Source organism: Urtica dioica, chromosome 9 (genome assembly GCF_054948205.1).
Source record: "Urtica dioica subsp. dioica isolate 48M chromosome 9, U.dioica_male_clone48M_v1_H2, whole genome shotgun sequence".
Taxonomy (NCBI): Eukaryota; Viridiplantae; Streptophyta; class Magnoliopsida; order Rosales; family Urticaceae; genus Urtica; species Urtica dioica.
The window spans coordinates 26,858,273-26,874,782 of NC_142764.1; the positions used below are offsets into that span (position 1 = coordinate 26,858,273).

General features: G+C 36.1%; 2 protein-coding genes across 5 annotated transcripts; both read right to left on the reverse strand.

The window, feature by feature from the left end:
• Positions 1 to 460: 460 nt before the first annotated feature.
• On the reverse strand, positions 461 to 4,547 carry DELTA-OAT (ornithine-delta-aminotransferase). Its single transcript, XM_089626585.1, has 10 exons — positions 4,088 to 4,547; positions 3,281 to 3,389; positions 2,879 to 3,109; positions 2,421 to 2,580; positions 2,274 to 2,329; positions 2,037 to 2,189; positions 1,813 to 1,910; positions 1,646 to 1,726; positions 1,338 to 1,571; positions 461 to 820 (listed from the first exon to the last, which is right to left on the reverse strand). Exons 1-10 carry the CDS (start codon positions 4,240 to 4,242, stop codon positions 682 to 684), a joined length of 1,416 nt encoding a protein of 471 aa, XP_089482711.1. The 5' UTR covers positions 4,243 to 4,547; the 3' UTR covers positions 461 to 681.
• A 517-nt stretch (positions 4,548 to 5,064) lies between these two features.
• LOC149386348 (RNA-binding KH domain-containing protein) lies at positions 5,065 to 10,936 on the reverse strand. 4 transcript variants are annotated; one of them, XM_089625681.1, is made up of 8 exons: positions 10,086 to 10,936; positions 9,104 to 9,598; positions 8,724 to 8,963; positions 8,331 to 8,606; positions 7,907 to 7,962; positions 7,720 to 7,816; positions 7,030 to 7,191; positions 5,065 to 5,079 (listed from the first exon to the last, which is right to left on the reverse strand). In XM_089625681.1, exons 1-7 carry the CDS (start codon positions 10,710 to 10,712, stop codon positions 7,060 to 7,062), a joined length of 1,923 nt encoding a protein of 640 aa, XP_089481807.1. In that variant the 5' UTR covers positions 10,713 to 10,936; the 3' UTR covers positions 5,065 to 5,079; positions 7,030 to 7,059. The 4 variants fall into 4 exon arrangements, with proteins under 4 accessions (XP_089481807.1, XP_089481806.1, XP_089481803.1 ...); XM_089625680.1 differs by lacking the exon at positions 5,065 to 5,079 and adding an exon at positions 5,115 to 6,957; XM_089625677.1 differs by lacking the exon at positions 5,065 to 5,079 and having other exon boundaries at positions 5,115 to 7,191; positions 10,086 to 10,715; positions 10,804 to 10,935.
• Positions 10,937 to 16,510: the final 5,574 nt, after the last annotated feature.

Below are 16,510 nucleotides of genomic sequence, written 5' to 3' on the forward strand. Positions count from 1 at the left end.
TTTAAGTGGCCACATGTGATTCAGCAAATTTTTTTAAATAATAATAATAATAAAATAGAGAGAGAAAAAAAAGTGGCCATATATTAATATGGGTGGCAAAAAAGAGTGCCTATCGTTCAGGTGCAAATTAAAACATTTGTGGAACTATATTCATGCCGACAATTTTTTTTTTAATTTTTTTTAACCTTAAAACGTCTGAGCACTGAAAATCAAATGATATATTACAATACAACACATGCCAATTCCTTTAAATACTTCCCATCAGAATGATACTGGGACTGGGATTCTAAAGTTAATCCTTTTTTAAATTCTTTCGCCAGGAAAAGAAATGTGTCCCATTTAAGATTTTACTTAAAGAAAGAAAGATGGGAATTAAATTTCCTACGACGTCTTTAAAGTGAATAGATTCGCAATTGCATTAACCTTGCCTATGAGACAAAAAAAAAAAATAAAAAAAAAAAAATAAAGCCCGACAGCCTGACTTTGAGATTGATTGAACAATCACGTGCAATCAGACTCACCACATAACTTAGCTCCTAAGAAAATTAACATGAATTAAATTTAAAACACAAACAAACACAGGGCCTAGGATTCCCATATTATTCATTAGTACATTAAGAACTCCACGAGTAATTAAAATCCGTATTGCCGGCAATGCAAAAACAAGAACAAAAAAAAGCCCTAAAAGTCTCTTCCACAACGGTCACATGTATGTGGTGTTGGATAAGCATCTTTTGGTTTTGTCTTTTTCTGCAACTCTGGAACATCGAGCTCTAGGACTTCGCGAAGAGCATTCACTCCTTGTTTGAGCTCATCCAAACTGTTTTTTAAATAGTTTTAATATGTTTAATAAAAAAGAATGTGATTAAGTTATAAGAAATAGATTATTAGAAAACAAGTCACTGCACGAATAACAACACGAAACGAAACCTTAATAAGATAAGTTAACACCTGGGTTGTCAGACACGTGTATGAATTGCACGGATTCAGAGAGTGAAAAAGACAAAAGACATGGTAAAAAATCGAACCTAGACTAAAAGAATCACAAGGGATAGATTTCACATGATAAGATAAGAAAGAGCATATAATAAATTATTAGTGTATTTCTATCCATACATTAGGCAACACATGAGAATAAGAATATTATCAGATTTTCATGTATTAATTAAAAACAGAAACTAAGGCCTCTTTTTCAAGGCGTCCACGTAAGTAATTCTCAACTTGAAAGTCTATTAGATGATATGTAAGCTAAATTGAAGATTGGACGAGATTCTATTTTGTGAATGGAAAATCCAATAAATTATGAATATGATGATATAGTGATTGAAATGAGTTACCTCATTGATAGTGGAGGGGTTAGTCTGATAATAGTATTATGGGTTGGCTTGGCAAGAACTTTTCTGTCCTTTAGCTTCAGACAGATATCATAGGCCGAGACTGGGGACAATTTTTCGGCGTTGAGCTCCACGGCGCTGAACAATCCTCTTCCTCGGACCTCCTTCACGTAGCTCGGGAATCGCTGTTGGATCTCAAGCAGCCGAGTCATGAGTTCTTGCCCCAACTGTGCAGACCTGTCGAAAGACAACAACCGTGGATATCTAACACGACAGAAAAGACGAATCGATTGTTACTTTCTTCTTCATACCTCTCAGCGAGTTTCTCGTCTTTGATAACATCCAGTGACGCAATCGCAACCGCGCTCGCCAATGGATTTCCTCCGAAAGTGCTAGCCATTCACGGAAAATAATAAAAAGAAATCAGCAAAGTTTGTGGAGTTTAAATTTCTTTCGAGTTATTATGTAAAGTTCAAACCTTCCATGTTCTCCGGGTCGGATACAGAGCATCACGTCTTTATCGGCAAGGACTGCACTCACGGGCATCACTCCTCCGCCCAATGCTTTTCCCAGAATCTGAGCGTAAGAGAGAAATGTAAGATTAAGCAACTATATGTGTTTTGAAACTGAATGAACTAGCTCCGATATGGGCACGCCAAATGGGATTCGGAAATCGGAAAAGGAAGTATTAAGGTTCTTCACCACAACGTCCGGGCGGACTTCTTCCCAGTCACAAGCCAGCAATTTTCCCGACCGGGCTAAACCGGATTGGATTTCATCGGCAATCATCAAAACATTGTATTTTGAGCAAAGGTCTCTCACAGATTTTAGATAACCATCATGAGGAATGATGACCTATCAGCAATAGATGAGTCATTATTGGGTAGTTTATGGAGAATAAATTTCTCTTAGAAAATAGTGCAGCCTCGAGAAACATACCCCAGCTTCTCCTTGTATCGGTTCAAACAAAAAACCAGCGATCCGGTCTCCCTTCTCTGCTTGTATATAACCGCGTAAATGCTAGAGCAAAGTGCACAGACCCAACTTGGCTATTTGCTTTACATGTACACAATCAACAATTTTTACCTTTAAATATTTGCTCAAGAGCAGCTTCATCTCCAAAATCTACTTTGAGATGACCAGGCAACAAAGGTCCAAAACCTCGCGTAGCCTCGTTGTCACAGCTCATCGAGATTACACCCAACGTACGGCCGTGGAAGCATCCACAACATGACACAATGATTGCCTGCATCATCATATAACCTATGATCGTCAAGATGAATGGATGGCGTTTCTGAAGCAGCGTTTAGTCACCAAAATTAATAAGTAAAACGAAAAAAGCCATCAAAGGTTGAACAATCGTGTTCATATAGGTAGTCATATACTTCAAAGGTTGAAGTAGAGTGCCGATTTCCTACGAAACTAGCGCATCGAATAGAAAAGCCATCAAATAAAATGACATGACAAGACATACGTACACACATAAACAGGGTCGGTGATTCTTTATCTGTCAATGCATATCAATAGAAATGAGGATTCTATACCTCGTCTTTAGGAATTTTCTTCTTCTCGTAACCCCATTTCCTAGCCAACTTGAGAGCGGTTTCAACACCCTCGGCTCCAGTATTCATAGGCAGCACCATGTCATATCCAAACATATCTGTAAGACGCTGAGCAAATATCGGGAATTTATCGTTGTAGAACGCTCGAGAACTCAGAGTTAGCCTCTCTGCCTGTTCTTGTAATGCTTTCGTGATTTTTGGATGACAATGACCCTGCACCACCATGAGACGAAGATTTAGTCGAGGAGATCAAGAAAATGTCAATGCGGCGTTACAGCTGTGGAACTGGATAAAAAAGTTCATCAATTTCGCAGCAGGCGTTTCTTTTAGCCACGAAATACAGTTGGATAATCAATTCGTTAACCATTCACCGACATTTTGTACCTGGTTAACGGCAGAGTAAGCAGAGAGAAAATCCAGATATTTGTTTCCCTCGGGATCCCATATAGACGATCCCTTTGCTTGAGAGAACACAACAGGAATTGGGTGATAACTGCATTAAAATAGTGGAGAATATGAGATTTGGCCTGATGTAAAGGTGTTAACTATATTGAATACCATAAGTCAATTACCCATCCGAGGAACAATGAAAAAAGAATGCTAATGAAACAATCAGGCAGAGGCAAAAAAATAAAAAATAAAATTATGGAAAACAGAACCTAGATACTCTTAACTTGGACCCGGAATTTCAAATGTTAGTAGCCACTAAGAGATATGCAACATCATCAATTTGTTTAACTAGGTCAAGGTTAAACTTAAAAATAGAGATAGAATCGTCAATCCCTTGATAACTTGCACAAAAAGTTAAAAGAAAAAGCAACAACAAACCACAATGAACAATTCTTAGCCAAAACTTAAGCATATAAGACACTCTACAGTGTCTAAATGCCCTACTGTCTCCATAAAATTACATTTCAAAGACTTCTTAATATGATCGCAATTTTAAAGACTGACATGAAAATTATAAACTACAACCTCCAACGTTTTGCGATATAAATTTGATATAGTAATCACACAAAACCACATAAGTCATAACTATGACTGGAATAAGTGATATTTTATTCCTTCTTATTCTTCTGCAACACCTTCGAAAGATAATATATATATATATATATATATATATATATATATATAAAAAAATAAAAAAAAAAAAAAAAAAAAGATAACTTGGACATGAGAGAAAGAGATTACTTGTGAGCGCTGTACTGATACTCGGCACTGATTAGGTCCTCGGAAGATGAAGACGATTGGGTTTTCCCTTGGGGAATAGCGCTGAGAGACCTTTTTCCATGGAACCCTACTCTGCTCAGCGAAGAACCAAACCGCAAAGCTCTTCTATAAGCCATTCTTGATCGCCGGAATATTTATTTATTTTTTCGAAAGGTAGAATTTAGGTTGAAAAAAATCGATGAATCCTCAAGAAGGCAATGAATTCCAGGAAGAAGAAGTAGAAAAACGTTTTCAGGCCCGACTATTCGTGACTCGTACATAATAGAATTAATGACGTAGATTTTCTTTCTTTTATTTTCTTATTACGGATAAGTAATTACTGTCGTTTTATTAGACAATCACAACTCCCAAGGAAATCCATTTTCCCAAAATTTTCTACCAGGTGCAAGAATATGAAGAATATGATTGGAGTTCTATAAAATCCAAGCAATAAATAAGGAAATTCCAAATAACATAGTGGAGTATCTGGATAATCATAAACCATTTTTTTTTTAAGTAAAAGTAAAGATGACATTGAGTACACGTATCAAACTGATCCATTCCATACAATTACAATGGCAACTAGCTGATTCATTGTTTCAATAGAACTCTTCAATATTTATATTTATAACAAATCATTGTAATAAAGTTTTGGAACATTGCACAAAAAGTATATCAAGATTGTCTCTTCTGCTTAATCTCTTTTTTTTTTTAATAACAAATAAATAAATAATTAAAAAAATAAATACAAATTGTAAAGTAATCTGTCATTTAAGCATTGCGTTTGCATTAGCCTCTCTTTTTTTTAGAGGTTCTTAACCCCATATTGAATTTGTTGTCCATGTGTTAATTATATGTAAATGAAAGTATAAACATTTTTTTTTTGTAGTAACGTGTTTGTATTGTTATGCGTCACCATCAATATGCTATAATTTTCACATAGCCTGCCCTGCCCTTAACCAAGAACCATGTTTCTGTTTGGCACCAAATAAAAACGACATCATCATCATATTCCCACATATATTTCATAATTCATCTCGACGGTGAACTGGAACAACTTTTCTGTAGGCTTAATAACAAGAATATTTGTCATAATACAGAAGATTACAAAAGAACAGATAAAAAAATGGATGACCCATAACAAAGCATAAACGCTCTTATAACTCTCTACTGAGCTCATCTGACAACAAACAATGAATAGCTTGTGACTAAAGTAATGGTTTAGCTATGCCCTGAATATCAAATCAAACACATTGGACAGCATAAAGGGCTATTATAGACATCAGATCATAGTAGAACGTAACATCTGGGTAAGTCAGGCCAAGGAGGGGGCCAAATTAATTAGCCTGGCTTCAAGGGAAAGAAAAAACTAACTATGGAGGACCAAGTCTCACTAGAAAGTGGAAAATACTGAACTCATTCGACAAACAATCAAATGATCAATAGCTTGTGAGTGAATCAAATATTGGAAAGCATGAGGAATATCCATAGGCAAGTGTACTATGGAGACTATAAATAATAGTAGAGTGTAGTTCATGGATAAGCTAGACCCAGATGGGTTCAACTCAGATTAAAAATTCATGAGAGAGAGTATACGATTTTGTGTAAAGATGTTATCTTTTCAGCATAACGAATTCAAACTCGCAGGGAAAGCAATAATGCAGAAAAAGTATTTTTCTGGAGTATATGTATATAAAAATGGATAGTTCTTCCATGGTATTTGTTAAAGTTGCAAAAATATGACTTTACCCTGTGTAGAGAAATATAGCCTATCCTCGGGTATTCTAGAATCGGCTAGACTAGCTCTATCGGCGGTCAAAACTAGGTTTATAGCTCAACCACCCATAGCATATGTGTCAGATAGAGGGAATCGTCAGAGACAAAATCGCAGGCATAGACAGTGATTTTCTTATATATGTGCATCTAAATGCCAACACGAGATCAATGAGACGACTATTATAATCTACTTGTACCGAACATCACTACCACAATAACTCTGATGTATTCTGAAACTACATACCTAAGCTGCGATTGGTTTGTATAGCTTAATCACTGGAGGATCAGATAGACAGAGAACTAGGATATTTCGAAAGGTGCGATTCACATTTTTGGTGCGAGTCACAAATTTGGGTGAAATAATTACTCGTTATTGCAAAACTGAAGAAATATCCTCGTGTTAATGATGATTAGGAGGCCTTCTAAAAAAGCCACCGGATCAGACATTCACATATGAGGGTAAATAGAATGCAAAGGTGATTGGTCCATTAATGTCCGTATCTAAGACTGAATTTTTTTTTCCGGTTCCCTGGATCAACCATAGGATACAAGATCAGAGCACAGAGTGGAGAGGTACGGGCATTCCAACTTCCAGGATAGGATCGAGTAAAAGCAGATTATGAAAATCTCCTTCTTTTCAGCTGCATAAATATCGTGTAAATCAAGGAGATGAGGCAAAAGAAGAGATTAACAAGCAACCACGTCGAACTTGCACCATTAATAGAGAAGATGCTTTTAGCATAAAGCTGAAAGCAAGAGGTTGAAAGGCTAAGAGAAAATCGCACAAATATTATAAGATCGATAATTCACGGTCATTGTTGAAAAGTTATTCAGAGTATTGATAGCATTGAAAACTCGGATGAGCCCTAAACTAGATAGGGAAATTACGAAAGGAAAACAATGACAAATGACCAGAAAGAAGTGAGTTTGATGACATCGCAGATAAGAATAAGACATGAGAGAAACCTAAAGAACTAAGCATAACAAGCACCGAATCCTCATGCACGATCTTGATGGTCACCGTTCAAACGTTCAAGAGAAGCCCAATAAAATAAGAATAGGAAGGATTCTCTCTCCTGAAACCAAACCTTAAAGAAGCTAAAGAGACGAAGCCATGGGAAGGAAATGATCAAGACTTAGCGATTCACCTTCAAACACCAAGAAGGCATGATTTATTTTTAAGTGGCCATCATAAATGCCTGAATCAAGCTCTCTGCTGTATGCTTTTGTTCAGGTGTTCCAGAAATCTGAGCAATTCGATCTCCCCGAGCAGATTTGGTGTCAGAAATCTCTACCAAAGCTCCAGAAATCTGAGACAGGAATCAGTAAGCGTGAGAATCTAATAGAAGGAAAACATAATTATCTTCCCATGCTAAAAAGTAGGAGAACAACCACCTGAGAAGAATATCAAGCTTTTAACCAATTTTTTTATAGTAAAAAAAAAAAAAAAAGCTTTTTATGAGAAGGCTGATAGAGAATGCTAAATGTAAAAACCACAAGGCAATATAGTTTCATAAACAAGTAAACGGATTTTCATTTTAAACGATTATTCAACAGTATCTATTTCGAGTACTTTTCTGTGATGCAATTTTGTTTTATTAATCATTACAGACCATTTCAGAAAGTTGGAATCTGCAATTATCTAGAGCATAAGAAATTCAAATTTCAAAAGGGTTAATCAATCAAAGCAGTAATACAATCTTATATAACATTTAAAATCCATAGCATCCATGCAGGAATTATCAGCCTTGTAGGACAATTCAACTTAAGGCATCTCTCAGCAATCATAAAGTAATTAGAAAAATGGGGAAAAAAATGATGTTCAAGAATGAACTCACCTTCCTAATGTTCGATAAATTTACCCCTCCTTTTCCCACAACTTTCCCAACTGCATTAGCAGGGATAATAATCTCAAGTGCAGTTGGGGGAGGCAATCTGCACAACAGTAAGCAAATTTCAATTTATGGTCATGACACTAAATGATATAAATTCCAAATTAGGTCTCGGAAGGTGAAAAATACTGACCCTCCATACAGCTTAGATGAATAGGAGGAAACTGGTCCATAGACATGATCCCCCATCTATTATAAAGAAGGAATTAAAAAACATCAACGATTTAATAAAAACCTCGAAACAAAAATAGGTTAGAAAGTAAGAAAAAAATAGTTTTCAGCACGCATAAATCATGCAAGTGATCAAGAAATCACTAATGCCATAGGTCATCAGTAAGAAAAAAGCACAATGTTCTATCTCGCCTTTACTTCAAGAATAGATCCCAAGATGCAAAAATGATTATATATTGCTAGGGTTAGGTCAGCTTTGAGGCAATCGATGCATCTCGAAGGCTGAGGTATATATATACCACTCAAGCCATGAGCTAGTTTGATGGTATTAAAAAGATAAACACTTTGAGATAGAGAAGCTAACAAAAGTAAATATAGCTACATACAGGCAAAGATCCATAACCATAGAGGCTGCTTGAAGGAATCATGCCCAAGCCACTTCCAGCCTCAGGTCTCTCATAACCATATGGACCAACTTGGGACATCGAAGGAAGCACCGATGGAAGCACCGATGGCACTGGTTGACTAGAGCTCCCTGAATATAAGGATTCAGTGCCATGGGATGAATTATGACCAACATCTCTCTCTCTCAATACATCGTCTCGGAGCCGTAGAACAATCTGAACAAGCGCATCTTTTACACAGTCGATCTCTCCTGATACCTGTGTATAAAAGAAAAAAAAAAAAAAAAAGGTGATCAGCAGAATGAAAAATGTTATCAACTATAAGTTCTTTTCTTTTCTTCTCCTCTCCTGCTTTTTAAGGTTTGAAAAGCGAACCTCAACAAGTTCGTCGTTAATATTAGCACATTTAGGCTTATCTCCCTTTGAGATCCGGACATCCGCCTTTGTTCTTCTTCTAATTTCATTTATAATCGAACCACTTTTTCCAATTATACACCCAATGACTTTCGACGGAACAAGAAGTCGCATCGAAGCCGTTTCGTCATCTTCGTCACTAATCTTTGATTGCAGCAACAGAACAGCTTCAACAGCCATCGACTTCTGGTCATCTGGAGACTACCAAACACCACACACCATTAAAACAAAAAGAAGACCATCCATTCACGATGCGTTCAGAGAATTACCCGCCCTCTTAAACACAGTCAAAATGGTGACAAGCTACAATTGTATCCAGGATATGAAATGGAGAGGAATACCTCAGCTGAAATGACAGTGATGATACATTCGTCTCGGTCCTCTTTGGTGTCATCAACATCAACACGGGCACCGCTAGCCTGCCTAATGCTTTTAATTGTACCGCCGCCTCTGCCGATCACACGCCCGATCTTGTCAAACGGACACAACACCCTCATAATCAGCTCCTCCGACCGAGAGGCAGAGCCGTAGCCAGGCACTACGGAAAGAGCAGACGGGTAAAGAGACCACGGATTCCCTGCGTCAGCGTAGCCCTGGAGATCCTGTACATGGCCGGAGCCGAATATCGGAGGGAGAGATCTAGGAGGCAGGATCGTATCCGTGCTCGAATATATCCCGCCCGGTGGGTACATTGGGACATCCGACGGGATAATAATGCTTGGAGGGGCTTCCGTAACCGAAGTCTCCAGCGAAATCTGTTCCTTTGGGCTGAACTTGTACATAATTGATGAAATCGCAACCAAGGCTCTTTTCACCCCATCTTGTTCGCCATTTATCTGTCCACATGAGTCACGCATAAAGAATAAATTCTCGGAAGAAATGCAGTACTTATCAAGAACTTTACAAGCTTCTGTTAATATCTTCTTCGGTGACTTAGACATAGCTTCCCTAAATTTGGGACCCACTGAGACAAACTAACCGAATGAGACAAGTTTTATGCTACAAACTCATTCGTCTAAGGTAAATTTTGAAGCTTGAAAATCTTATGGAAAAAAAAAATTGAGAATATATTATATTTTTCTTGCGTCGTTGGGATTCAGGAAACTTCGAGGGAAAGAAAATTTTGAGTCTGTGATCGGATATTCACGCGACCACATGTGCGACTCTCGCTTCTCACTCACCCCGTTCTCTTTCCCTCGAAATTTATATTTAGAGTTTCTGTCACATTTTCTTCAAAATTTTGTTTTCCGCTGTTAAAATCCGGATCCCAAACACACATAAAAAACCAATCTTGACAACAAAGCTCTAATTCAGTTTTCTGACCTGAACAAAGTTGTCGAAATCCATAGCACATGAATGAGCAGGATCGCCGTGGTCCTTGGAGATAATCTTAATGCTGGTCCTCGTCTTGCTCCGAAGCATCTTGATAGTCGTCCCAGACTTTCCGATCACATTCGCAGACTGGCTCGCCGGGACCAGAATCTGGCACTCCACCCTATCCCTATCCTCCCTCTCGCGGTGGTCCCTACGCTTCCAGTCGGAGTCTCCGCCGCCGGCCGCCGCGACGGCATTGGAAATCGCTTCGTGGAGTCTCAGGAGCGCGTCCTGAGCGGCGCAGAGAGGCCTCCGGCGATCGTCGGACTCTTCCTCGACGGAGATCTCCTCTTTCTCCTTCACGTAGCAGTAGGCTGTCAAAACCCTGTGGCTCGCGCCGGGAAACGGATCGACGACCTTAATCTTCGCGTTGGACTCTTGCCTGATCGAGTTTATGACCTTCCCGCTCTTTCCGATGACGCTTCCGATCACTCCGACGGGGCACAGAATCCGGTACACCACAAGCTCGTCGCTTCCGTTTCCGTCTCTGCCGTTCTCGCTGGTTCGCCTCCTAGGGTTTCGGCCTTCGCCGTCGTGGTCTCTGTACGATCGATTTCGCTTCCCAGTCTCTCCCATAACCTTAATAAATAAATAAATAAAAAACAAAGACTAGAGAACAAGAGATGAGGAAATTGGATTGCTTTGATTTGAAGTATCGGAAAAATACTCAGACGATAATAGAGAAGAGAGAAGAGAGGAGAGAGCTCAGTTAAAGTTGAGCCTTCTAGATTTACAGCCGCAATTGGTAAGGGCTACAGAGAAGCTTCTCTAGGTACGATAATGAGAGCAGATTTTACAAAAAATTGGGGAAAGTATTTTTCTAAAAAAATTAAATTAAGGGACAATCAGATTAGTAGCCAATAAGTCATCTTGCTTTTAAAAAATAACCAAAAAATATTTTATTAATATATAAAATAGCTCTTTTGATCGAAATAATAGTTAATTTAATTTACTTAAAAAAATAGTTTATCAGACCGAAGTAAATTAAATTAACTTAAACAGTTAATTAATTTACTTCGGCTTTGTAAATTATTTTCTTTATAAAATAAAATTCTATCTAAAAATTTAAATGTAACTAAAGAATTGACTAGTTGCAACAAATTTTTTTTATAAATTATATGGATTAATTACGAAAATTACTCACAAACTCTCACGCGTTCAATAATTTTTTTTATAAGAAACGCGAACAATGTGGAACATACCATCAACTTTTTAAAATATCAATTTTATCTCTTCTGTCAATTTTTTTTTAGTGTCATGAGACTTAAAAATTAAGGACAAATACGTGAAATCCAGTTAACTACTAATTTCAAAAATAAAAATAATTAAATAGCCTAAAAGTATAATACTCAATTAAATAAATGATTTTTTTAAAGACACGAAAACAAGGGCGTTCCTCTACCGTCCACGGGTTTAAGAGCTCCAATAATAACAATAGTCATCTTCCAAAGTGGACATTGATATGTGCTTCAAGCTCGAGTTTTTTACAAAAGAAATCGTCTCAAAAGCTCGAGATCTACAAATAGTGAAAGACTCTCATTCGAAGATCGTGTCCATCGATGATCTCGATATGTGTGACTTGAGCTTTTAATGAAGGGAAAGTCTCCCAGTGTCTACGTTTATGGTTTTGGTTTTAATTTAAACCATAAACTCGTAATAATAAAAATGTCTACTTAAAATACTAATTGCAATAATTATATCACCTAATTCAATTATTAAAAAGTCTAGTTTTCATAATTAAAATCTCTAATACGTGACATTATTCTCCTTTTTAATAACAATAGTCATCTTCCCAATTGGACCTTGATATCTGCTTCAAGCTCGAGTTTTTTACAAAAGAAATCGTCTCAAAGGCTCGAGATCTACAAATAGTGAAAGATTATCATTCAAAGAGTGTGTCCATCGATGATCTCGATATAAATATTATCGTTGATCTCCCCGTCACTGTCCATATGGTGTGACTTGAGCTTTTAATGAAAGGAAAGTCTCCCAATGTCTACGTTTATGGTTTTAATTAAAATCATAAACTCGTAATAATAAAAATATTTACTTAAAATACTAATTGCAATAATTATATCACCTGATTCTATTATTAAAAAATATAATTTTCATAATTAAAATCTATAATATGTAACATTATTCTCTTTTTTTGTTAATTTGAGCATGTACTCAAGCTCAAACTCTACTTTCGATCGGTACACTGCTCATGTGACTGTATTGAGTTATTCATTGTTCAACTTTTTTTCCATATACTTACCCTTTCTCGATCAATTCGATGTAGAGATTTTTGGTTGTAGTGGTGTTTAGAGACGCATACTTTCGGTTATTATTTATTGGCAAAGAAAACACACCTATGGTGATTCTTTCTTCGCCTTCGAGAATGGACAAAAAAAAGAATAGCTTATTTCAATGTCAAATAAGCATAAAAGAGCTATTGGATTGGATGGATCGCAATGAATATCGAAGGAATGGCAGGATGTATAAAATTTTACTGGAATGTTGTAGAAATTTTTTGAGCATAAACGTTTTTTTAATCCAATTTTAAAAGAATTGGACAAAGAAGGAAATTATACATTGGTTCAACACTGGGATTATAAATCCCATTTCAAACAATTTTGGGTAATTATGTCCAATTTGTACCGAAGAAAATGTTGGTGAGAGAGATCAGATTTGATCCCGCTCTAATAGCAATTGTTGGGGGTTAGAGCAATTCCAACTCCTCCGAATCCAGCCGTTATGGGAAATTGGATTGAGTTAGATTCACTCTGATACTATTTATTGATGATCGAAAAAACACAAAATAATAGCGCAATTCATTATTATTTTCATTTTACTCATAAATTTCTGAGATTTGTAAGTAACTAGACCACTTTAAACATGTGATTTTGGATCTAGCCTATGTTTGACAATTTTTAGAGATATAGCCAAATGGCTTATGTGGCAATAATTAAGGTCTGATTTGCCCTTATTTATTAACAAATTCGTTACTTTCTCTCTCCTATTTTTTTTCAAATAATTTTTTTTGCATCAAAACTTCAAAAATTCGTATCTTTCTCATACGAACTCGAAAATTGAGTGATGTCAGATCCTACAAATTTGTGGCGTCGAGATCTTCAAAAATATACCCATTGTGTTTGATGAAAAATTATGTTTAATGCATCATAGTTACGTTTTCATTTATTTTTTTGATAATTTAAAAAATTTCCAGTTATTTCCATATTTAATGTAGTAACGTGATTTTTCTACATCTATGGTATTAAACATGATTTTTCATCAAACACAATGGATCTATTTTTGAAGATCTCGGCGTCACGAATCCGTAGGATTTGGAATCACTCAATTTCGAGTTCATATGAGATAGATATGGTTTTTTGAAGTTTTTATGTAAAAAAAATGTAGGAGAGAGAAAGTGACGAATTTGCTAATAAATAAGGGTAAATCAGACCTTAATTATTGCCACATAAGTCTGTTGGCTATTTTCCTAAAAGTTGTGAAACATAGGCTAAAAACAAATTTTATAGTTTCATTTTGGCTATTTCGCTACACTGCCCTAAATTTCTTATGTTCATCATAATTCTAATATCTTAGCTGATAATATGTAAATAAAATATATTATAACTCCTTTTGGCGTTGGTGTGCTTTAAAAAAATATATTACACTGTAAGAAAAAACTGCTATTTTCAAAAGCAGATAGTTGTTTGGTAAACTGTTATAAAATTATTGTAGCTATTAGCAGAAGCAGATTTAGTGTTTGATAAAATATATATCAATATTTGTAATTAATCATTATTTATATAAAATGTAATTAATAATAAAAATATATTCTCATGTATACCAAAAATATATTAAATTAGGTGTATATATTTTGTAAAAAATAAATTATAAATTTTGGTGACATTAAAAAAGTTATTTGATAAAAGACTATAAAGATAATTAGAATTACAAGTTAAAATAAGATAATAAAAAAGTTACAAAATAGAAAGTACAAGCCAAAAGAAAAAACTACGTACAAAAAATTTCTAAATATATATTTTAGATTTTTAGTTAAAAAATTGAAAAACAATTTTCAACTTTAAAAAAAAGTAATTTTACCATATGTTAATGCATTTTTTCGATTAACATTCAATGACGAGTGACATGGACGGAATTGGTCACACGTCTTGTCTTGATGGGCCCATAGTCACTTTCTAGGGTCTGGATGCTAAAAAAAAATTTGGGGTAAGAACCCGAATGATCGAGAGTCCTGGAAGACCTTCGAATTACGACAAAGGGGGAGGAATCAACTCCTTTTGAAGACGGAAAAGAGAGAGAACTTTGGGGTCTAGACCCGAAGCGTCCATCAATCGACGGTTCTAGGGAGCGATTTAAGTGTGGTGGTGGTGGCTCTTCGCTCAACTTCACGCCGAAAGTGAGTTTGTTCTTTTCTCGTCTCCATTTTGTGAGTGAGTTCGCTATTCTCTCGACTCCACGTCGAGAGTGAGTTCACTCTTTTCTCGACTCATATTCGGGAGTGAGTTTGCTCTTCTCTTGACTCCACGCCGATAGTGATTTGCTCTTCTCCCAACTCCACGTCGGGAGTGAGTTCATCGCTGCGATTTCCTAAAAAAAGAGAAAACATCAAGTGTGTGGTGATATATTTCTCTTATTAAGTGAAGAACATGAGAATCGATTTCTCGAGCTTTTGGACAATTTATAGAGGAAATATAATTTGTCTTGGTTAGTCCTTGTTTGTGTGTATGAGAGATAGACAAATAGAGAGATAGAGTATTTATGGAAGTGAGATTATTACTCTTTTTTTGTTTTTAGATGTGAGATGAGATGAGAGAAAATGACTTCTATTTTTTTGTGTTGTTATTTTTCTCTTTGTTTTTTGTCTCAAATGTTATTGTGCGAGAAGAACTAAAGAGAGATTAATGAGAGAATATTTTGGCATGGGTTTGCCTAGTTTTTTTTTTTTTTTATTAGAGAGAAGATGGAGTAAATGGGGGGTATTTGTAGAGTTTTGAAGCGGTGATGAGGGTTTTGTGGGGCATGGTCGGATTTAATTTAAAAAAATGTGGGAAAAGCCTCTTGGTTTTGGGAAAAAATGAGCCTAGGCGAGGAGGAACTCTTTTTGGGCGAGAAGCCTCTTTGTTTGGGTGGGTAGAGACTTGACTGGATGGGAAGAAATGAGCCCAGTCGAGGAGGAACTTCTTTTGGGCGAGAAGCCCATCTGGGCGAGAAGCCCATCTGGGCGAGCATGTCTCTTCGACGGGAAGCTTTTCTGTATGTGGACGAGTGGGCATGGCAAAAAGGTTTGGCCCATCTGTCTCTTACTTTGCTTACTGAAAAAGAATGATGACCACTGGACTACACATAACTTCTTGTTATGTTTGGCGAAAAATGACATAACATCAAACAGTTATATACAGTTTAGCTTAAAAAAACTAAAAGCCTACTTAATAAGCAATGCCAAATAGTGCTTGTATATTATTAATAGAGAAATTGTCCCATTTACCACCAATTTTATAATTTTTTCCCAGTTTCCATCAAAAGACTATTTTTTTCCAAAATGCCACCATCTATGTCAACAATGTTGACATCTATTTTTGCGCTTCACTATGAGATGTCAACATTGTTGACATAGATGTCAACAATGTTGACATCTCGGTGACATTTTGGAAAAAATTAGTCTTTTGGTGGAAAATGTGAAAAAATTATAAAATCGATGGCAAATGGGGCAATTTCTCTTATTAATAATACTCTGCATGATACACTTAATGGTCCCTTACCGACCGATATCAGTTATCATTTTATGGAATACAAAGGAGAAACTTCTAAGGTATAATATTTATGCGTTTATTCTGTTTGCAGTGGTAACAATAGCAGATAAATAGTACCCAAGCTTGCTTGGCCAAGTGGTAACACCACTCTCCTCCCAAGGGGAGGACGCGGGATCGAATCCCGGCGGGCGCAATGCCCACATTTAATTATTTATGGAGTGTGTTTGTGTGGTTATAGAAATAGATACTTATATTTGTCCAGCCCCTCATATTTGTAAATATCGGATCTTGTATCATTGGTTACTTATAAAGCCCTCCCTAAAAAAAAATAGCAGATAAATAGTAATGAAATCCCTCGTTTTAACTTTGTTTTAATAGATGCTCAAAAACTCATTATTTTTATAACAAGCCAAGGTGACGGAAACATTTAAAATCTCTAGATATATAGTCGTGTGAAAAATTCAAGTTTTGCTATATATCTAATCTTTAGTAAATAACCTTGAAATTTTATTAACAAAACCAACAAAACATTAATAGTTATAAATATTGGTTACTAATTGTTGATAATCATCATACTCCAAATACATAAATGTTATGGCAAAAACGTCTAAA